This window comes from Larus michahellis, chromosome Z, assembly GCF_964199755.1.
Source record: "Larus michahellis chromosome Z, bLarMic1.1, whole genome shotgun sequence".
Taxonomy (NCBI): domain Eukaryota; kingdom Metazoa; phylum Chordata; class Aves; order Charadriiformes; family Laridae; genus Larus; species Larus michahellis.
The window spans coordinates 53,641,605-53,664,760 of NC_133930.1; the positions used below are offsets into that span (position 1 = coordinate 53,641,605).

The 23,156-nt window shown below is 44.9% G+C and overlaps 1 protein-coding gene across 1 annotated transcript in view; it reads left to right on the forward strand.

Annotated features, from left to right (window-relative positions):
- Positions 1-23,156, forward strand: part of LOC141736105 (neuronal acetylcholine receptor subunit alpha-7-like) — a 63,921-nt gene that overhangs the window by 15,741 nt on the left and 25,024 nt on the right. The window contains exons 2-5 of the mRNA XM_074569813.1: positions 1,054-1,193; positions 18,152-18,196; positions 19,949-20,058; positions 22,404-22,483. Coding sequence (XP_074425914.1) covers positions 1,054-1,193; positions 18,152-18,196; positions 19,949-20,058; positions 22,404-22,483 — 375 coding nt within the window. The remainder of the gene's footprint in view (positions 1-1,053; positions 1,194-18,151; positions 18,197-19,948; positions 20,059-22,403; positions 22,484-23,156) is intronic.

Here is a 23,156-nt window from a genome sequence, read left to right on the forward strand (position 1 = left end):
TTCTGTTAGATGCAGTTCTTAGGTAGAGCTCAGGCTGACACTGGCGAGGTCACCAACACTGTTTGGGGGGACCCAAGCAACTCAAGCAGCTGGGAGGTGTGTTCCATCAAAATGCTTACCTTCCCGTGGGAAGACACCCAAGCTATCATTACCATCCTGCCTCATCCATGGTTGTTAAGGCAAGGAAACATGGTCACACAGATTAGATAGATGCTCTACAAACCCTGTCCAAAGCTGGGGAACAAGGGAATCTTGCAATTTACGCATAGACTGAAATTCTGATAATCTTTAACATGGTCATGTGTTTGCATGACAGCTTCTGTGTTGAGGGTATTCCTAGTGGAAGCTGAGTTAAGCATATAACACCAAAAATTCAATATCATTTTACGTACCTGTCAAGTACTCTAGCTTTCATACCACTACCTCATTAGATGTTAACAAAGTGTGCTGCCATCAGAAGGAAAAAAGTCAAGGAAAATAACCCAAAACCTGGAAAGACTGCCACACAAAACTGAACAGGGTATGAAGAAGGCTTGTTACTGTTGCCTGAGCATAGAAAAGATGATACATCGTCTCCAAGAAATAATAATAGCTGATAATTATGCTGGGTAAACACGCACAATGTCCAAGTAATACCAGTGCTGGCTTACAGCAGCCAGTCTCCAGGAAATAAGAACAACCAAATAAAAGCACTCTGACTGCCTTACAGGAAGCTGCCTGATGGTTTTGCAACTAAATCTCCACTGACCACCAGCAGGAGGGGCACCAAGGGAGGGGGATATTTACTCAGAGCCCCAAAGGCTGTTCAGTAGTTTCTGAGTGTTAGTAATGAGTTAGAGTGTTAGTATTTTTTTATTATTATTTTAAGAGCTCATCAATCACATATGCAGATATGCGCTGTCTGTCACACCCACATGCAGAATTTTGGAGATTATTTTGGGAACAGCTTTCAAATTACAAAGCTAGTTAAGAGGGGGTTTTCAACAAAACGGACAAACAATGGGCACAGTGTGACCAGCCCAAATGACAGATGCCTTCTTTCTTTTCTTCTAGTCTCTCAGCAGGGGGAAAGCCAGAGGCGCTTGTACAGAGAACTGCTCAGAAACTACAATCGTCTTGAGCGACCAGTAGTGAATGACTCCGAACCCCTTGTAGTCGAGCTCCAGCTTTCTTTGCTGCAGATAATTGACGTGGTAAGTTACTTGCTGTTCTGTTCTCTACAGCACCCATTCAGCATAACAAATCTGATCTGTTGTATAGGGACCATACTTTTCCTCTTAATCAGGCTATCAGAGATGAAAGCAGACTGTCTTTGGCAAAGCATCCTCCCTAAATGCTGGAGTACATGCTTTGACACTTTGGAGGTGCTAATAACCTCCTAAAAGCACATCCATCTCTGATACAACATGAGCTGCAAAGAGATTAATTATGTAGTTCTAATTTATAGAAGCCATGTGTTACTACAAATTATTAACGGTAGGTTCTGCTCAGAGCTTTGCAGGATGCAATAACTGAAGACCATGTGCAGCTTTCAAAGTGACCATCACTGAATTTACACTTTTTCATTAGACATTATAACTGTATTGGCCTCATCTCCCATCATGTCTTTACCATGCAGTGCAGTTGAAGGGCCCTGCCCTGAGTTGAAGTTAGAAATATATAAACTCAAAAGCTGGAAGCACAGCCCTCTAATTGTCTTGACTGCAACATGCTTTTTCAGAGTTGGAGATTTGGCTCATGGAAAATTTTAACATACTGATCCAAATCCCTTTTTTTTCATTATGAAGAGGATTCTGTGTGATAAACCATGATATATAGAGGGAATTCCTTTCATCTACATGGAAAAAACAAGCCAGAAGAACAATTTTGAGCATCTTCATCCTGTTAACACAGCAGACAGCTGAACATGTTAGTGCTCCTTTCCTCATCCTACCCTTTCCATAGTCAGTATTATGGGCTGGTTTTCAATACCATACCACTATCATGGAGAGAATAAGGACTAGAGAGAGAGAGAGAGAAAAAGCTGCAAACCTTTGTGTAGTTGCAAACCAATTTGACAGAAGCCTCAAATATTTAAACTTTTTAAAGCTCTCACAATCTTTCTGAAAATGCATAGTGCACCGGGTGCTCTCCCTTGAAGGGTAAGCAGGACCCTGAAAGTCTAGCCCCCCAGCATCATGCTGTACAAGTGTCAAGTCCAGACAGCTGTGGTGCATCTGGAGGCAGGCAGCAGCCTGCTCCAGCCCTTCTTTTTGAAACAGTATTTTCTTGCAGTAATTTGAAGGTTGTGGGTTGTAAAGGGGACATTTTAGCCTTAGGGCTATGATAGTACATTTTCAAAGTCAGTTAGTCATGACAAGTTACATAAAAACTTTTTTCAGTTGGATTTCACATTCATGTGTGAAACCAACCATTTCAGGAAATCAACATTTCTTTAAGTGTTTTATATTATGTCAGTGTCTGTTACAACACATTTAATTATAGTCTTCCCTTTTGATTGTCCACAATAGGAATTATAGAATCATAGAATGGTTTGCGTTGAAAGGAACCTAAAGATCACCTAGTTCCAACCTCCCTGCCATGGGCAGGGACCCTTCCACTACTCAAAGCCACATCAAACTGGGACTTACACACTTCCAGGGATGGGGCATCCACAACTTCCCTGGGCAACCTGTTCCAGTGTCTCACCACCCTCACAGGAAAGAATTTCTTCTTCATACCTAATCTAATTCTACCCTCTTTCAGTCTGAAGCCATTACCCCTCATTCTATCACTACGTGCCCTTGTAAAAAGTCCCTCCCCATCTCTCCTATAGGCCTCCTTTACTGTAAAGCTGCTGTAAGGTCTTCCCGGAGCCTTCTCTTCTCCAGGATGAAAAACCCCAACTCAGCCTGTTTTCACAGGAGAGATGCTCCAGCCCTCTGATCATCTTCATGGCCCTCCTCTGGACTCTATCCAACAGGTCCATGTCCTTCTTATGTTGGGGGCCCCAGAGCTGGACACAATACTCCAGGTGAGGTCTCACAAGAACAGAGTAGAGGGGCAGAACCACCTCCTTCGACCTGCTAGCCATGCTTCTTTTGATGTAGTCCAAGATATGGTTGGCCTTCTGGGCTGTGAGTGCACATTGCTGGCTCCTGTTGAGCTTCTCATCCACCAGCACCCCCAAGTCCTTCTCCTCAGGGCTGCTCTCAACCCATTCTCCACCCATTCTGTATTTGTGCTTGGGATTGCCTTGACTCACGTGCAGGACCTTGTACTTGGCCTTATTGAACTTGATGAGTTTTGCATCTCTCAAGCCTGTCTGGGACCCTCTGGATATCATCCCTTCCCTACAGCGTGTCAACCACACCACACAGCTCGGTGTCATCAGCAAACTTGCTGAGGGTGCATTTAATCCCACTGGTCCATGTTGCTGACAAAGATGTTGTACCGATCCCTGAGGAACGCCACTCATCACTGGGCACCACTTGGACATGGAGCCATTGACTGCAACTTTGTGAGTGCAGCCATCCAGCCAATTCCTTATCAACTGAGTGGTCCATCTGTCAAATCCATATCTCTCCAGTTTAGAGGCAAGGATGTCATACGGGACAGTGTCAAATGCTTTGCACAAGTCCAGGTAGATGATATCAGTTGCTCCTCACTTATCCACCAATGCTGTAACCCTATTGTAGAAGGTCACCAAATTTGTCAGACACAATTTGCCTTCAGTGAAGCCACGTTGGGTGTCACTGACAACCTCCTTATTTCCCATGTGCCTTAGTATAGTTCCCAGGCGGATCTTCTTCCTGATCTTGCTAGGCACAGAGGTGAGACTGGCCTGCAGTTCCCTGGGTGTTCCGTTTTTCCCCTCTTGAAAAATGGGGGTTATGCATCTCATCAGGATTTGTGCACCTTCAGGTTCCTTAGATGGTCTCAAACCTGACCTACTCCTCCAGAGGGCAGTACCTCATTCTCCCAGTCCCTGCCTTTGCCTTCTGCAACTTGGATGGTGTGGTTAGAGCCCTTGCCGGTGAAGACTGAGGCAAAAAAGTCACTGAGTACCTCAGCCTTCTCCATATCCCCTGTAATCAGGCCCCCTGTTTCCTTCTGGTGGGGGACCATGTTTTCCCTAGCCTTCTGTTTATCACTGACATACCTATAGAAACTTTTCTTATTGCCTTTGACGTCCCTAGTGAGATTTAGTTCTATCTGGGCTTTAGGTTTCCTAACCTGATCCCTCGCTGCTCAGACAAATTCATCCCAGGCTACCTGTCCTTGCTTTCACTGTCTGTAGGCTACCATTTTCTGTTTGAGTTTGTTCCTCTATGCAGGCCTCCTGGTGTTTTTACCTGACTGAAAAAATTTTTTTGGGGATGCTTCATTCCCGAACTTGGAGGATGTTGTCCTTGAATATTAACCTGCTTTCTTGAGCCCTCTTCCCTCTGAGGCTTTATCCCATGGTACTCTGCCAAGCAGATCCCTGAAGACTCTAAAGTCTGCTCTCCTGAAGTCCAGGGTAGGGAGCTTTCCATGCGCCTCCTCACTGCCCTAAGGATCTTGAACTCTACCATTTCATGGTTACTGCAGCCAAGGCTACCCTTGAGCTTCACATTCCCCTCCTTGTTTGTGAGAACAAGGTCAAGCATAGCACCTCTCCTTGTTGGGTCCTCTATCACTTGGAGAAGGAAGTTATCATCAATTCATTCCAGAAACCTCCTGGATTGCTTGTGCCCTGCTGTGTTGTCCCTCCAACAGATATCGGGATGGTTGAAGTCCCCCATGAGGACCAGGGCCTGTGAACATGAGGCTGCTTCTATCTGTCTATGGAGGACATCATCTACTCGGTCTTCCTGGTCAGGTAGCCTGTTACAGATCCCCACTTTCACATCACCTGTCCCTGCCCTCCCTTTGATCCTGACACAGAAGCTGTCAGTCTGCTCCTCATCCACCCCCAGGAAGAGCTCCATGCACTCCAGCTGGTCATTGGCATAGAGGGTGACACCCCCTCCTTGTTTTCCCTGCCTGTCTTTCCTAAAGAGCCTGTATCTTTCCATTCCAACACTCCTGTTGTAGGGGCCATTCCACCATGTTTCCGTGATGGCAATGAGATCATAACCCTGCAAACAGGCGCGCATCTCTGACTCCTCTTGTTCCTCATGCTACGTGCATTTGCATGGAGACATTTAAGTTGGGTCCCTGCTGACGCTGACTTACTGGCTGGAGTGACTAGAATTCCTTTGTGCTGCACTGCAGATGCTCTCTTGCTGACTTGTGAACTTTCTCCAGGCTCTGGGCATCGATTGCTAGCACTGGTATCATATTGATAGGAGTAGGATGTTCTTCTCGTTCTCTGAGAGATGGATTCCATCAGCCCACAGTAGACCTTGTTTCTCAAAGTGGTCTAAGTAGCTGAACTCTTGCCTGTGGCACCAAGTCCTGTAACCATTTGTTGATTCACGAGATTTGACCCTTTTAAACCCCTTCCCTTTGACTGGGAGGGATGATGAAACAACCACCTGTGCTCCACAGTCCTTTACCACTGCTCCTAGGGTTCTGTAGTCCTTCTTGATACTTCTCAGGCTGCTTCTGGTGGTATCACTAGTTTGCACGTGAAACAACAGCAGCTAATAACAGTCTGTGGCCTGTACAAATCTTGGTGGTCTATTGGTGACATCTCTGACACAACCTTCCGATAAGCAGCACACCTCTCTGGAGAGTGTCAGGTCGGCAAATGGGTGCCTCTGTAACTCTCAGAAGAGAGTCGCCTTCTACTGTCACCCAGTCGCTTGGCACAAGACAAAACAACTGGTGTGCAGTTGCTTCTCAATCATGGAAGGTGATAGACAGCATCACAGCCTTGGCAATAGTGTATGCACTAACAAAGTGCAAAGCTGCTCTTTCTGAGGACTTGTGTGTCCGTTACCATAACAGAGCAGTGTGCTAGGCAAGGTCACAGCCTGAGGGGAATTCTTGCACCTTGCTCCCTGCGCAGTGAACAAGGACTCCACACTCAGGGGATGTGGTGTGTCAAGTCACATATCAATACTGCTAGACTCACTGGCATGCTTTCAAGTAGTCACTGCAACGAATGTTACATGGTGGACCCTGGACTGGTTTCCCTTCGGGACAAAACAATGTAAAGAAGATGAAAGCAAGTCTCCTGTTTTATTGTCACATGGAAGGAAGAAGGGGTCTACCACTGATACTCACAGAAACTCACTCTCTACACTTGCCAAGACCAGGCATCACGTCTAATGCACTTCTACCTGAAACAGGTTTCATGACATGCCTCCGTAAGTCTGTTTCCTACACAAACTGTATTATAATGTAATGACATTTAAATTCACCTTCTGCAGCCAGCCTGCTAAGAACAGCATTTATGACAATCTAGATTCACTTTGCTACTTAGACAGGAAAGACAGCTCTGAGGTCCCTGTGGTTTGACAAGTAGTAGTGACAAGTACTTTGCTTAAAATCTCACTTCCTCTTCTCACATCCATTCAAGGAAAATTTCAAAGCATGACAAATGTGGATTAGGCTTTCTGCTCCTCCAAGCATGTATTTCCCTGCACAGGATCTGTGTGGTTTTCAGTGCTCAAAGCCAGCCATCATACTCAAATCCATGAACAAAACGTTCTGTGATGTCACAGTTGTGGTAGCGAGGTGGTGGTTGGTCCTTTCTCCCAATTAACAGGTGATAGGACAAGAGGAAATGGCCTCAAGTTGCACCAGGGGAGGTTTAGATTAGATATTAGGAAAAAAAAAATTATACTGAGAGAAATATCAAGCATTGGAACAGGCTTCCCACGGAAGTGGTGGAATTGCCATCCTTGGAGGTATTTAAGAGATGGGTAGACGTAGTGCTTAGTGATATGGTTTAGTGATGGGTTTTGTCGGTGTTAGGTTGATGGTTGGACTAGATGATCTGAAAGGTCCCTTCCAACCTAGATAATTCTATGATTCTATGACTGCTTGTCATTAGGGTTAGGACTTTTTCCAAAATTATATTAATTCACAACTACGGCCAAGACAGACCTCTTGCATCCAGGAAACAAATGAGCAGAAAAGGGGACAGTTATAACCCCTGTTTAGCAGCAGGGCTTAGTTCAGTTTGCCGTGTTCTCTATGTGTAAGGATAGCTTCATTCTGAGCTGTCTCACGTGTTTCTTAGGGTCACTTTTTCATGGACACTGCCTGCCATCCTTCCCTGGCAGAAGCCGGTCACTCCTGGTAGATCAGCAGGGCATTTGGCTGGTGATCTCTCCCAGAGAACACTGTCAGGCCCTGCTAAGCCCAGCCAGCCCAAGCAAGTGTAGACCACATCCAGGGGTATCTGGAACAAGAATTCACTTCTTATTTTGTCTAAGAGCCCAGCCAGTTGGTCAGACTAAAGCAACTAAGAAATGAGGCATGACATTTTTCACAGCAGACTAAATGCAAGTATTTTTCCCTTGGCTCAATGTGATAGGAGCCTGCTAGATAGAAACAATTTGTCAACATGAATGACAGTTTTCATTGCACCTGGTGGCATTTGCAGGGACCTTATCTGAAGGCGACTATATCCTTTATGTGGAAGCATTGATGAAGTATTTGAAAAAAGAACGCTGTCTTTATTTTCCAGCTTTCTTTCTGCTAGCGATACTATTTACCATTATCTTTCTGTCAGTGCATCAGCACCACTGCAACAACAGCCTCACTGCACTTGATGGGCCACAGGAAAAACTTGTTTTATTTGCTTTCTAGGCCACATGTTTCCTCAAACTGCAAGTTTAAATGTACAAAGAGGAAACAAACCAAGCAGTCAACTAGCAGGAGTATGAAGAAGGAAACTGTGGCTAGACAAAAAATGTATCATGCATTTTTTAAAAAAGCCTCTGAATAAAGAGCCTGATTTTAAGAAGAGTGCTACAAGGTGGCTGCACAATGTTGCAAAGATAATAAATGCCTCAAAATCCCCTTCCAGAAGCAAACACACCCCTGAGGTTTCCAGTAACTACTGTGTTATATCCTTTCAGATGCTGTACACTGCTAAGCACACTGATTATCCTCATTGCAAGAAGGGGTGCCCAGCCGCTACGCTGCCCCCAACAATGTTGTCTTCTGCAGAGACACCCCACGGGTCTGGCTGTTTGCACCCCTGTATATGGCAAAGTCCCATAGTACTTTTCTCCTCCATGTTCACCCTGCCAGCTGCCACTGACACAGAAACCACCCCAGCAGCTGACAAATTGTTCAACTATGTAACACCACATGGTTGTTCAGGTGCTCTGGTGCAAAATTCCTTCTTTTTCAGAGGGCTTAACAACTAGAAAAAGGGATTGCAAGTGCCCAGTGGGAAGACACAAAAATCCTCAAAAAAAACCCAAACCCCAACCACCTGTGAGTGATTTTCACAGAATCACACAGAATCACGGAATGGTAGGTGTTGGTAGGGATCTGTAGAGATCACCTAATCCAAGCCCCCTGCCAGAGCAGGGTCACCTAGAGCAGGTTGCACAGGAATGCGTTCAGGAGGGTTTTGAATGTCTCCAGAGAAAGAGACTCCATCGCCTCTCTGGGCAGCCTGTTCCAGTGCTGTCACCCTCAAAGTAAAGAAGTTTTTCCTCAGGTTGAGAAGGAGTTCAAGTTTGTGCCTGTTGATCATTGTCCTGTTGCTGGACACCACTGAAAAGAGTCTAGCCCCCTCGTCTTGACACCTGGCTTAACCGGACACATTTTGCAGTTCTAGAAGCCAAAATTTACACCATTTTACTGTATTTTTGCCTGCAACTCTCCCAAAAATGGTATTTCTGGAAAATTTAATATCTATTATTTTGATTTCTGTGTAAAATATTTGTATGTCTTAGGGACAGCAGGACCATCCCAAACCTGATCACATGCTTGCAAAGGATCTCACTTGAACTGCAGATTTTTTTGATGCAGTGTGTCAAAGATCTTGACATGTTTGGAAAACAGCAAGAGAAGGTAACAGAATAGTTTAGTGGGGCAACAAATAACAAACATTCATGTTTTCTCCTGTAAGCATGGTCTGTACCTTGCTGTGCAGGGAAACCAAGGGAAAAGACCTACACGTACTTTCCCAGAGCTCTCAGATGCAGACATTACCACTATAAGCAGAATACTAGCTTGGCAGCACAGCAGTTTTTATCTTCTCTAGCAGGAGTTTATCAAACTTTTGGGGTCAAGCTTTAGCTTGCATTAGTTTTTCCCTAAATCAGGGACTGCGGCCCTGAAGGGGTTGAACTTTTTGATTATGGGTTTATTTGGGGATTTTTGTGGAAGTGGTTGTTGAGAGAACAACTTTTACATGCAGGCAGCTCTTCAGATCAGAGATGCCCTCATCAGCCTGCTCAGTTCCTGGGTGATCTGCTCCTCAATTAGCAGGACGCTCAAACTCAGTACCTAAGAGCTGGTGTGCAATGAGCTTTTTGCTGGAGAATTCTCAATTTGAGTGAGAATTGCCAAAACTAGAGGCTGCCTGTCAGTAGACTCTGTGCCATAAGGAGGCAGGAGGAAGGCAATGACCAGCCCTATGGCACCTTTGGCCTGACACAGCCCTCATATTGTCAGGTTCTTCAGATAAGCTCTGTCAGATCTGCATACCTTAACAGTTGTTTTTCGTGCTTTTGAATGCTTTTATTTAATAAGCTGTAAGATAGAGAAGGGCCTTGTTAAACGCCAACTTGCGAAAACAACTCTGCTTTCTCATCTGGAGATGAGAAAGTGTTTATTCACTCTGGCAAGCGTTAACGTAGCGCAGGCACTGTTTCCCTGTTTGCGAGCTGTGGCTGGAGGCAAGAGATGCCGTAGGGCTGTGAGGTGGACAGTGCTGGCAGTGGTCCTGCCAGCAGCGCAGAAGAGGGTGTCAGCCAGCCACGCTGGCACTGGGTGCTGCCCCAGGGTCAAGCCAGGCCTTCAGCCTCCTAACCATCCCATCCCCTAGAGCAGAGGCTTTCTAAGGGTGCTTCTGCAGGTGAATTGAAGGGCCAGACAGTTCAAGGATTAAATTTCTAGCTTTAATTCAACTCTACCTTCCTAAACTGATTTTACAGCAGCTAGGTCATCCCCTCCCACCCTTTATCCCAGCACCGTCACATGTCTAAATCTCTGTGCTGGGTGTTCTGTAGCAAACCCAGATCAACAGACAAATGATTCAAGGAAACAAATATAAATAAGCCACTACACATGAGCACCTGTTCGCATATTATTCCTGATATAGTGTTAGTATTACCTAGATTAAACCATAATCCTGATAGTACATCCTGTACAAATCTTTTACAGATAGATAACTTTAATAATGTAAGCTTGACCACTCAAGACTGAAACACAGAGTATATGAAAGAGAGAGAAGTAATAACGAAAGGATTATGAAGCAAGTATTCTGAATTTTATCTAATTACAAAGCACTGATGAGTGCTAGAGAGAGAAACTGACTCTTTCAACCCTCCTAGATTAAGTCTTTCCTCTCCTAGTAACACTTTTGCGTTAGATGTGAGCTTCCTGCATAGCCTTTGCAAGCTGTTTACTGTGTTTCTACTTGTATAGACCTAGTCTACCAAAGCATGTATCTTTCCACAGAGTTTTTTCTCCACCAGAAATTTCAGTCTCATCCTGCAAGAGCAAATTCAGTGAAACCAGAGCAGTGAGACTCCTGCAAAATGGTGTAACTGAGAAGGAAAAAAGAATGGATATCATTATGAAAGCTGAAAATCAGTAATTAATGATCATGAAGAGTAGCCATTAAAATTCCAGGCAGACCAATAGATTCATTAAAGTCAAATCCCAAACTCTCTCTTCAGGTCATAAAGCTCACTTAGTGTGACCAATTTTGAACTCTGATAAGAAAAATTTAATGAATTGTCCTCTTCATTAATATGGAAGGAGCTTGAAAAGTGGGAAAGCCAGGGCTAAATGAGCCATGAAATTTTTTCTGGTTGCTTTCTAAATGCCAGACATTATCAAAAATGTCAGTCTCACTAATGCAATTATTCACGTGACACGTGAGTTTCCTAGCACAACGAAGTTAGGCACTGATTTCCTTCTGTTGTTTTGGGTGGTTGTCATCCAGCTTGGGCATTTCACAATAACTAACTAATTTTTTGCCTGCCTGGTGAAAAGGCTGTACTATTCTGTTTGAAGATGTGGAAATTTAGATCTTGATCCCATGGATACTCCTTAATCTTAGATAAGTAATTTTAACCATCAAGGATTTTTAAGAGACTTCAGTACTTTTACCTCAGCTCCTCTATGTGCACAGGAGCAAAATTTATTAAAAGTGGGATTTTCCTGTTAATCACTCAAGAACCTAGCACCAGTAGCAGGGAAAGTCATCCTTTGGAGAAGCACTCAGCTGCTTGAAATGGAAAACATATTCCACATGACCTTCCAGGAAAAGCAGCAGGGTCCCCAGAAATCAGAGGCTTCTCCTGGCCATGCCTTACTGTTGCCAGGGGGCCGTGTAAGCTAGCATGGGGCAGGCGCACTGTAAGTGGTCACGTTTCTAAAGCCACCAGTTGCAATTAAGTAGCTAAACCAAAGCTTTTAGGTTGACCTTGAACATAGTCATTCTTAGTTTATGAATGTTTGGAAGGTTAGTGTTTTGATAGTGTTCTGTGAGTGTAACTGGTGAGAGATAGTGACATCATCTCTTCAGTAAAATACGTTCCCCCCATTTTTGATCCACCATTACAGGCTTTAAGAGCTCACTTGAGTTTTGGAACAGGCCTGTGTCCCCTTACTTTGCTCTGCTGTCACATCAGCATGCAAATAGAAAAAGAAAAAGCAAAGGCAGCCTTGCAGATAGCCTGAATCTGAATGTCTGATAAGTACTCCTCCCACTGCTTTCCCTGTGATTTCAACTACTGAAAAAGGCAATGAATAATAAATAGCTTCGAATAACAATTTGTGTCTAGTCCTGTTTATTGAAACACCTGCCGACTGTGCACAAAACACGAGGGCTATTTCAGGATGAGGTATCCACCCTGGAGAATATAGAAACCACCTACGTCTTATGTGTGGATGACTTGGGATTTTAATGGAGGACTGACTGCTTTTGGATGGTGACATAACATCCTTTCCCCCAGGAACCAAGCATGTACATCAGTTCATCCAAGCAGTCAGAGAGCAGCGCTGTGCTGGAAAGCCATGTGAGGCCTCTGACCCAGCTCCTGGGATTCCCATGAGAAGCATCTGTGAAACAGCGGGACAAAGCTGGTGGCTTCACTCTCCCGAGAAGCCCATAGCAGTGTGGGGACAGGGAGTCCCTGGAATTTTCAGACCTTTGTTGAAGGACTTGAGGTTAAACAATCTCAAAACAAGTCTATAAATGTGACACACTTCACAACAGTCCTAATCTTCAGGCACTACTGAGAAGCTGCATCTTAGAAAAATAAATTAGTTTCCTAAAGCAGGTACCCACAGCCTCAGGCTCTAGTTGAAGGTCATGTCACATGTGCAGGTCAAGAACAAGTCTGCCTTTTTTAACCATAGCAGCAGTGCAAAATGGAAAATGTGGGCAAAACGGCAGGTAAGGCACAATTCTGTAGGCTTGTCAGACTCTCAGTGACCAGTTGTGTGAATGATTGGGATGGCTGACTCCTCTAGCACTCTGGCTGGCAGCAGAAACTGGCATTTTTTCCCTTGTTCCTTCCTCCTTCTCTCACCTGTGGGGAATGCACAGGTTCAGTACTTGCTGAGGCCGGTTTTGCATCCAGGTGTTTGCGTTTAACATCCACCCCAAAGCCACTGGGTGGTCCCTGATGTACGGGGCACCAAGGCCTTCACAAGGAACACCTTTCACAGACTTTGTTGGCCATGAAGGCTGAGCCTGAAAACATAGCTGACATCCTGGCGTTTGCAGACTGTTCTCACACAGGCCCTATTTGAACGCTGTGCGCCTCCCAGTACAGGGCTCTCTTAAACTCTCCACTCTCACCACAAGCGTTTGCTCCTGGCTCCATGGGTTTGCAAGGAGAGGAGTATGACCTGACAGTGACCAGGCCCTCCAACATGTAAAGCAACTACTATGAAAGCAAGTGTGCACAGGGCTGCTGTAAGCAGCAGATTGGGGTGCAGCGATACTCCCCCCAGAGTACTCTTCTGGGGAGGAGAACAGTGAAGATGGTTAGAGGCAGTGCGACCAGACAGCCTCATGCTGCTAACCAGTGCAGATTGAGTTGCTTGCCCACAGTGAAAGGACACGTACCTCTCCAAGACAGCAGGGGGACCAGGAAAGGCATGACCTTAAGGAGAAGTCAGTGGCGACAGGTGGGAATGTGGCTCAACCTTAGGTGAAAAACATTTATGAGACATTTACTCTGTCCATTCATAGGAGAAAAGGCCCAAGCAACAAAATAAGAAAAGCAGGAAGGCATGGGTGTTCAGCTATGACTGCTTAACTATATCCTCCTTGGATTGACAACCTGACTGCATCCCCATCCTGGCGGGCAAAGAAAAGCTCAGCAGGTGTCAATGGATGTTTGCTCATTCTCTGTTATTCCAGTGTATTTTTGTATCCTCAACATTTCACCTTGACTTTGTGCCATCCCTGCTGATTCCTATCTTAGTCCTGAGGGTGCTTTTTTAAAGGCATTAAGTACATAAACATCAGGTATCTCTTCAAAGTTAATGTTACCATTGCAATCTTTATTCCAACTTTTTAATGAGACCACTGAAATATAAACACTGTGCAGCGATGCTTACAGAACGTTGTGAAGGCAACCCGGGTTTTCCTCAAGCTGTCTGGTTTTGTGGGACTTCAGCCATACAATGCATTTAAGCTGAGTTTTACTTAATCAGCTGAAGTTTGTGGGCAGATGGGTGTTTCAGCAATGGAAAGGACTGCCTGCTGCACTCGTAGACTGAGTGCAGAAGCATTTGGAAGTCTTACCAATTCCTTTTGAAACTCTTGATCAAAATCCCCTGTGGTGACCAATGCCTCTGCTAACACAAGTTTCCAAGTCTCCATGTTTCTTGACCATATTCATCCTTGTATTCAGGCACATAAATGGTGTACAAAAAAAAAAAAAAAGACAGACATTAACCAAGGTAGCCACATACAGCTTTTGATAACCTCTGAGACCTGTTCAGTTTGGGATTTTTCTGACCAGTGTCTTGCAATAAAACAATGGCTTATTCAACTCCTCGTTCTGTGGCTCTGTGAGAGAACAAGAGAATTAATGATAACTGTCACTCATCTGTTAGCAAGTGCCTTCCTACAGAGATAACATTGTCATTTGAAGGGCTTTGGTTTTTTTTTCCCATGTGCCATGACCCAGGCAATTATGTGGCTGAAGGCAGTTACATTTTACCTAGATGTTGGCCTGGCAAGGGGGAATCTACTGACAGTCAGTGATGCAAAAGGCAGGCAGACTTACATAAATTGTAAGCTTTGGATTGAGATCAGGGAAAAGAAAATGAAGCTAAAACATTCACATATCCCATCATGTGCACTAGAACAAACCAAACTAATGCTGTCACTGTCCAGGGGTCAAAGGTGACTATAAGAATAAGCAGATATCCAGGGCAGAGGATTAACTGGGGTCAGGCTGGAGATAGAAAGGGGAGAAAGTGACCCAGATAAAGACAGGAAAGATTTAGAGGACAACTCTTACACTAGCTAGTGGCTAGAGCATTAGCTTTTCCATCATTTTTGAATACCAGAAGCAAACTGATGTGTCTGAGCTGATCGTTTGCAGTCCGGGGCAATTGCCAGGGGAGTGCTGGAAAAGCATCTCAGGGCTACTCATCTCCAGCCTTACCTGGGATCTTAGGAGGGTTGGTCTGCTGCAGTGAGAGCCGGGAGCTCAGAGGCCGTCAGACGCAGGGGGGATGTCATCCCCAAGACCAACAGTGTCAAGTAAGACAGAAACCTTTTACAGGAAAAGCAGTGTGACGGATTATTCAAGTTTTCTCACAGGAAGAAAGGCATCCTCACGACTAAGCTTAAATCCCTCTGCACAAACCAATGATGCACAGTTAGGGAACTGCCTCCAGCACTTCCCAAGCTCATTAGCTACTACTTGGGCAAAGCAGTACTGGTGACCTCTTGGTACAGAGTAAGGCACACACACTCTCATCGTTGTCTGTAAGTATCTTTGTAACAAACAAATACGATCTGTCCTGTGCCCAGGTATCTCAAACATGCACACAGTTTACAAGTCATGATGAAGACAGAAGGAGCTGTGATTCCCTTGTAGATCTGGAAAGGCAAGGCAACAAGCCCACTCCAAAGGGCAAACTATTTCCTTGTAGGATACAAAGCCACATGGGTCAGTGAATCACCACACCTGCAAGGATGGAAAGCGTCATAAACACCTCTGCACTTAAAAGCCTCTTTCTCTAACAGGCGATGGATTCAGACTGTAGACTCCCACAGCCCTCACCTCCTGGGCAGACCCAGCAGACACTCTTCCCCACGTCAGGGTCCTCCAGGTCCTTCTTTAGATGGGACTTAGCAAGAGAGATACACCTGTACAGACGCCTGCTCAGTATAAAGTGAGCTTTGCTGCTCCTGCAAATCAGGCACTTCTGGTGAACTCAGTTCCATGTTAGGAAAACTTTCTCTTCCTTCCTGTGATAAGAAGGACCCATCAGGCTGCATCTGCTGGTCAGTGCTGAATACAAAAATAACATTTTCTGTGTTTTGCTGTCCATAACGTTAAACACCTTTTGAAAGCTCAGCAGCCTGAAGGCAAGGAAGAGAATAGACTGAATGGCCATGAAAGCATCCTGAAATGACATTACCCCTTGCCCCCTAAGGTGAGACATAGCAGCCCAAAGGCTTGGTTAGACTTTGTACTTTTGCTGACTGCTTCTGTCAAAAGGCAAGACAAGGAAGACCATTCACGCCACGGTTATGCTATAGATAAAACTGTGAGAACTCCAATACACAAGCTTTCCTTTGACTGCAAAACAAATCTTAGAAGCAGGACAAACCTAGTGAGAACAATAGCCCTGTGAAAAGGCGGCAAAGCGTACCCAAGATAGTACTTTTAATGCTACCTGAAATACATAGCTGATGATTCAAAGCTGACGATTCAAAGCTAACTACAAAGGTCATTAGCATCTGGCTTTGAACAAGGAGCTGACAGAGGTGTGACAGGAGAGCGGGTAAGAGCAACAGGCTGTTTTGTGAAATACAGAAATCAGCCCTAAATGTCATCCTTTGCTGTCTGTCAATTGTAAGCTTACTATGTCAGGTAAAAGAGAGTTTCCTTATAAATCCAGAACCACACATCGAAGGCTTCTGACAGGACGTATCTGCATATGCGGGAAACCCACATGCCTCCCAGATCTACATTGAAATTTAATGCATCCCCATGTGGCTCTCAGGTAGCCAACAAAAAGAGGCAGGTCCCCTCCTCCGCCTGCCTATAGGGTACAATGCAGATCGGGAAAGTCCTTCATTTTGCACAAGAAGGAATTGCCTAAGTGTTGCAGCCCTGTAACCTGGCTGTTTCAGTCAAGGTGCTTAGGCTTCTTTAGCACTACACTGAGTGACTCCGCAAGGACAACATGTGCAGCTAACAAGCGTAAAAGAATTATTGATTGTCTAGCAACACAAAGTATCACTAGGATTTAATGGAGAACTCAGGTGAGTATCATGCTCACCATCCCTAAGAGACACCTGAGGACTCACTGGTGGCCAGGAAGGCATCAGGCAGATGGGGAAGGGCTGGTCTCTGAGGGTTCCTGGGACACAGCCTCTGTGTTGCTGGCTTACTTTAATTTCGTAGGTCACTTGACATAGGTAGCTCTGATGACCCTATCAATGACCAGCTCTGTTTTTTGTTATTTTTTTTCATTTTAGGATTTTATACCTTTAGGTGTTGGCGTTTATCACTTTGAATCCTTCAGTATCTAAAATGGTGTCTCAACAAGCTTAGTCCTGTGTGTAATTTTTCTTTTATTATTTTTCTGTGGACTTTCTCGCTGTTGTTTCAGCTATTGTTGAACCAGGTAGACAGAGTTGTCCTTTCGGAGACGCCCTCTGGAGACGAGTTGTGTTTTGTACAAAGAAAGGCACATATTTGCCACCACGTTTGTGGCTGCATTGGTCAGTACTGTCTCCAGCTACAGCATCAAAACGAAGCTTCAGGACGCACCTCAGTCAAAGCTCAGTCAAAGCTCTTTAGGTAGGTAAGGGTTGAACACAGGTTATGCTCTGAGGGAGAAGAAATACCTCCCCGTGCTGTAGAGAAGCTAGGCATACCAGTGACCCAGCCCCACTGAATACCCCAGCCTCAGCTCTTGGGAAATGCAGGGCATGCCCTGTGGTGGTATTTGGAGCTGTACCAGGCCAGGGTGTGGATCTGGGTATCTGCACTACATGACTCTGCAGCCCTGCACCCCTACAGAGCTCTGCACCCCTACAGAGCTCTGTAGCTCTGCTACTGCTACTACTTTGCAGTAGCACCACAGGGTCCTGCACCTGCAGGCTAACTGCAACGAGCTGGGCACTCTTTGGCTCCCCAAAGCGCTTGGAGACCAGCTAAGTGAGGGCTTCTTTGTTTCAGTTGTGAGTCAGAGCTCTTCCTATGGCTTCTGCACGCGGGTGTCTAAATCTACAGACTCCTGTTCTGTGCAGAGTGAGCTTCCTCTCAGGCAGCATTTGTGTCCTTTGGCCATGTGCTAGCTTTTGTCCAAGGCCAGCCCTTCCTTCCCTTTCAGTCTGAGCTGAGCTACACAATGCTGGCACTCCAAAGGAAGAGCATTTCAACGTGGTTTCACCATTGTTTTGCAGTGGCGGCAAATACAACATAAGTCTCTCTCCAACTACAGAATGCTGTAGTATGTACTGGAAATTGTATTGTTTTGGCCAACTAGCTAGAAGGAAAAACTTGTGCTTTTGGTAAGCAGTCAGATTGTCCCCAGAAAAATAAGAGCAATTTTCTGTTATTTTCACTTCTGTCATTGATTAGTTATGATAAATACAGGAGGTCCGTAGGTTTAAAAGACAGGAAAGATCCATTATTGTCTGGGCTGTACCATGCAGGTCAGTGGTTTTGTACTGAGCTCACAAGGTACTCCAAAAAGTATGTGTTTATTTATCCTGAGTCTGGGTATTCTAAAAGAAACAGAAACTCTTCCACCTGTCGTCAAACTATACTATGAGTTTCATCCCTTTTTCTCTTCTGTTCCTTTTCCTTTCCCCTTTTGTTCAAAGGATGAGAAGAATCAAGTGTTGATCACAAATGCTTGGCTGCAGATGGTGAGTAACCTGGGTTAATAAAGGAAAAAAAACTTTCTAATAGCAAGTTACTGAATGTGATTTCTTAGCTGAAAAACATGATCGCTGTCTTTTAACTTGTCTATAATGTGAAATAAGCAGGCATTTTGAGTCCTTTGAAATTTCTCTATTGCTCCTTTTAGCACTGAAGATAAAATGCAGGAGACTACATTAATCCTTTGGCAGACCTGTTGACATTTGGAGGGTGAAAACTACTGCATTGTTATGCCAGTGGATGTAGGGATCTAGAAACAAAGAGCCCAAAGTTAGGGTCCCACCATAGCTGACGGAGAGATTCTTCAAGGGGATGAGTCCTCCCCAGGGAAAGTGATGGGGACTTGTTGTGAAGGAACTAGACAACCAGTAAGACCAGGCACCTTACACTTGTGGCTTCTGGAAAAATCCTCACCTCTGTCTGAATAGGGGAGCCAGGGGTGACGCTGTGTCAGGCAGGGCACTAAGATCCCCAGCACATGCCCCTGGACACAGAAGTGATGCAGCCACACCAGCCCACGCAGGGACTGCTCGGGCTGGGTTGTGGGTTGGCCAGGGACCACAAGCAGCCCCACACTGCATTGCTACCTGCGGTGCCCAGGCACGTCAGTGGGAATATTGCCTTTCCTCTCACTTTGCAAACCTCGTCCATAAACATTCATCCTCTCTTTTCTGCAACCTGCTCCAGCTGAGGAGTGACCTGCGCTAGTCATGCAGGATAAGTAAAACTTATCTCCGCTGAGGGCTTTGGCAGAGGGAGTTTCCCATCAGGTCTGCTGCTGGCCACGTATGGCAAGAGATATGGTCTTCCTTTATGACAGGTAAACTGAGCCCCTTAATGGCTTGTGCTCAGTCAAGATGCAGTTCTGGAGGGAAAAGCCTCTGGGAGACTTGCATGATTGAACTAAATCTGCTTTGACTTTAGCAGCCAAACCCTGTGTCACGTTAATGGTTTCAAGTGAACAGGCTGTTCCTTTCTTAGCTATCTGCTGGGATTTGCAGCAGAAATTAGCTGTTTACTATTGCAAAAACTAACCCAGACCAACCTATAGAACTAGAGGACTGTTAGGAGAGAGCTTGGGGTGGGTGTCTTATCCCTTACAGATGTGTTTTTCAGTAACAGCATCGATAACTGTTTCCCTTGCTGCTCTCCCACAGAGCTTTGCTGTAAGTCACAAGGTTCAGCGCAAAATCTGTGCCTGTACCTTCCTTGAATTAACTGTTTGTGTTAGGGTGGAGGAAAGGGGACCAGAAATAACCCCTTGGGATGTAAAGGTCATTTGCCTACCTCTCATAGCAAGGTAGATATTAAAATAACCACTCAACAGTTGTAACAGATTAAATTGTTTTCACCAAAAAGGGACTCAGACCGTGATCCACATACCACTGGTGATACTCAAGTCATTCAAACCACCTCAGCTCAGAACCACCGTGCCTTATGGAGGTGCCTACTGACGGTGTTTCTGCCAGCCCACCAGAAAAGGTTTGGGATGCCTGGCTTCAGGCTACAAGGTGCAGAGTTTAGACATTAAATTAAAATATGTCTCACAGCATTCCGTCATCACACTGTGTATTCCTCTGTATATATGCCGACCTTTCTTAAGAATTAAAGCTGACCATTATAATATTATCATACTAATGCTATCGCTACTAGCAAAATCCATTTTCTTCCCATAATATTCCAGACAAATTAGAAGAATTTACCAGCTCATATAATCTGATGTATGTATTTGCCAACAGTCCTGGGTTGACGTTTACTTGTCTTGGGATCAGTATGAATACCCAGGGGTGCAGAACTTGCGATTTCCAGCCGACCAGATTTGGGTACCAGACATTCTTCTGTATAACAGGTAAGCAAGATACGCGTCAGCCAGTGGGAGCCTAGAACTAGGGCATTAAATGCTGGAAATCAGCCACACTTCAATGATATTCTGGGGCTTTTGCCATCTGGGGATTTGCGTCTTAATCTTGAAACAGTCAAAAAAAGCAAATAAGTGCCAGCTAACAGATGTTTCTAATAGCTGATCTAAGTCTACCTTGCTGTAGTTCTGCAGATGTTGTCTTTACGTTTTACTGGTGAATGCAGATAAAACGGTCCATATTGTCCTTATAATTACCATGGCTCTCCTGGAAAATTATTATCATGCCTCTGCCATAGTGTTCCTGCCTGGGGTAAAACCCCAGATTTTCTTCTCACTTTCCTCATCACTCATATTTTATAATTCTCTCCATCATTCGTCTTCCGCTCTGAACACTCTAATCTGTTTTTCCTCCTCCACAGCTGAATCCAGCTCTCTAGCGAGCACCTCTGAACTGTTAAATGGAGTGGGTCTCTCTAGACAGATGTTTTCCAGGATGAGAGGATTTTGGTTTTTCTCTGACTATCTTAGTTTTTGATATATCACAAACCTCAGATGTTGTACTTCAGCATTGCTGTCTGACTAGATTTTCACTGATCTGTCTTTCTCGGAGTTTTAACGGTGATACTTTCTCATCATTCAGGTTGAATTTCTTTCTGTTGCTTTCCCCTGTTGACTAAGACCCATTTTCCTCTCTATGCCTTCACTACGAGATACCTGAAGAAGGCTTGGAGTGACCTGGACTGTTTTAGAGCTCTTTACTTCAGCTTTTACTCCTCAAAGTGTCTATTCCTTTCCAGTCTCTAAAAAGTAGGCATATGGCCTGGTCTATGTTACTGTAGTTTGTTTATAACAACATGATGTGGCAAACGCTTTCTGAGGTTCAGATGTATCATAGGCCTCCTCTTACTCAGTCAGAGAAAATTAGATTGATTTGGTGCAGTTGGCCCTTGACAAATCTGTGCCATCTGTTTTCAGTCCATTTTCTTTGTAGTTAGTCTGATGTGTCTATAATTTCACCTTTAAAAAAAAATAAATCAGAATTCTCTTTGATCTTGTCTAATTCACCAAGCCCTTCCCTGTTATCCACGAGCTCTCACAGATAATTCTTAATGCTTCAGAGGGTATTTCGGCCAGTCCTTTCAGTTCTCAGGAGTAAATTTCTTCAGCCCTGCCAACTGGAATCTGTCTTATCTACATTTCTTTAACCTGTTCCTCCCCTATTCTGCCCTGGTGTCCTGTCACTGTGTGAGAATTAATTGTGGTGAGCCACAGCTTGTGAAGAGTGAAGCAGAGAGGGTGCAGATGTCTACACCCCGTTCTTTCCTTTCCTTCCACAGGAAGTAATGAATCTGTCTGGTCCTTAGTATTTTCTTTGTTTCCTTGCATTTATAAAAACCTTTTTGCCTTAATAGTTATCACTCATTCTGCACTTAGCCTTTTCAATTTTATCCTCCCTGTTTTGTGCTGGGGGCAATAATTATGACTGAGGAATCAGACATGAATAAAAAGCAGGTCACAGGAGGAACAGAGGGTCTGAATTTCCCACATCTGTTTATGGAGACACGGTGTTTGTGATGGTGTAGTCATGCAACATGGTCCTGCATGTAGCCATGACAGGCAAGGCTGTAGGTTGACATGCAGGGCAACCCTCCACAGTTAATCTGTTCCCCAGAGACCTTCTGGAGCAAGCCCCCAGGCCTGCTCAATTCTTGTCCTTGCCCAGGTCATTACTCCCTTATTTTTCTCAGAATTTCTGGAATCGTAAAGAAATACTGTTTTCTTGCTTTCTGCTCTTAGAGTGTCAATGAATCTCCTCCTACAACCCCCAAACTTAAAACAACTCCCCAGTGCCTTCCTTCACTGCTTGAAGCAAATCCTTGGCCCCTTGCAACCTAAGAGACTACAGAACTGTCGCCCAGCCCACCATCACTCTTACAGCAGATACCTGGGTAACAGATAGCTCGATTTACACTGTGAGCTGCCTGATTCTGACAGCAGCCTCGGAAAAACCTCGCCATCCTTACTGCCCAGTCTTTGGGTACAGCTAGCGTGACACTTTTGCTCCTTTCACTCCTGCTTTTGCTCTGAGACGTTGAACGGCTCTGCCTCTCGCTCCTTTGCGGATATTGCCGCATGCCTGAGTGCAGACCAACAGCGTCTATGAGAAGCTGAGACTCTGATCAAGGGTGGACTCTTCACCCAAGGGCAGGACCTTAATGCAGATATTCTGTTCATTAAATTCAGCCAAAATATTATTTTTATGTTGACAGTTACTACACCGTAACTCGAACATCAGCTTGTATTTTCTTTGTTTTCTTTCTACTGTGTTATAGTGCGGATGAAAGATTTGATGCGACATTTCACACAAATGTGCTGGTGAATTACTCTGGATCCTGCCAATATATTCCTCCAGGTAGGGCACAGAGACCATTTCTTTGTTTTAAGTAAATATGTAGCTTTTGATAAGCACAAGCTGTTTTCCTTCAGGAAGGGTGTTTAGAAGCGGTCTGTGGAAATTTTGTAAGCTGTGCAATTAGGGGACAGACCTACTGAAATAATTTAGCTCCATTATTAGTGATGTATTCCCACTTTACAAATCAATAAATCACTCTCCTGAGCTGTTTGCTTAGAGCATTCAGAGGCCCAAATGAGGTGTCATCTAAAGCAAGGTGATGTGCACCCTCACATCACATTGCATGTCCAATCTAATTAGCTCTTTCTTGAGAGCGGAGAGGCGTGTGACCACAGGAGACCCCAAGAGCAGCACTCCCTCTGCAGTGAAATCGTCCCTGCCAGGCTGAGGGTGAAGCTCCGGGTGAAAAGGCAAACTGAGACTGGTCTCAGCCAGCCAGATCCGAGTCTCAGCCTGCTTTGCATCGTTACTGCCCAGCAGCCAGGACCTACCAGCAAATACACAGGCTATCCCCACAGTAGCTCACTGTGGTGGACAAGAAATAGATAAACTTTTTGTGTCATAGCTGCTGGGGGACTGACACCGAGCGTGACCACAGCGCAGCAGGGAACGAGCGGGTCTTCCCTGATGTCTGTGTCCTCTGTTGATATCCACCCCTAAGACTTCTTAAAGA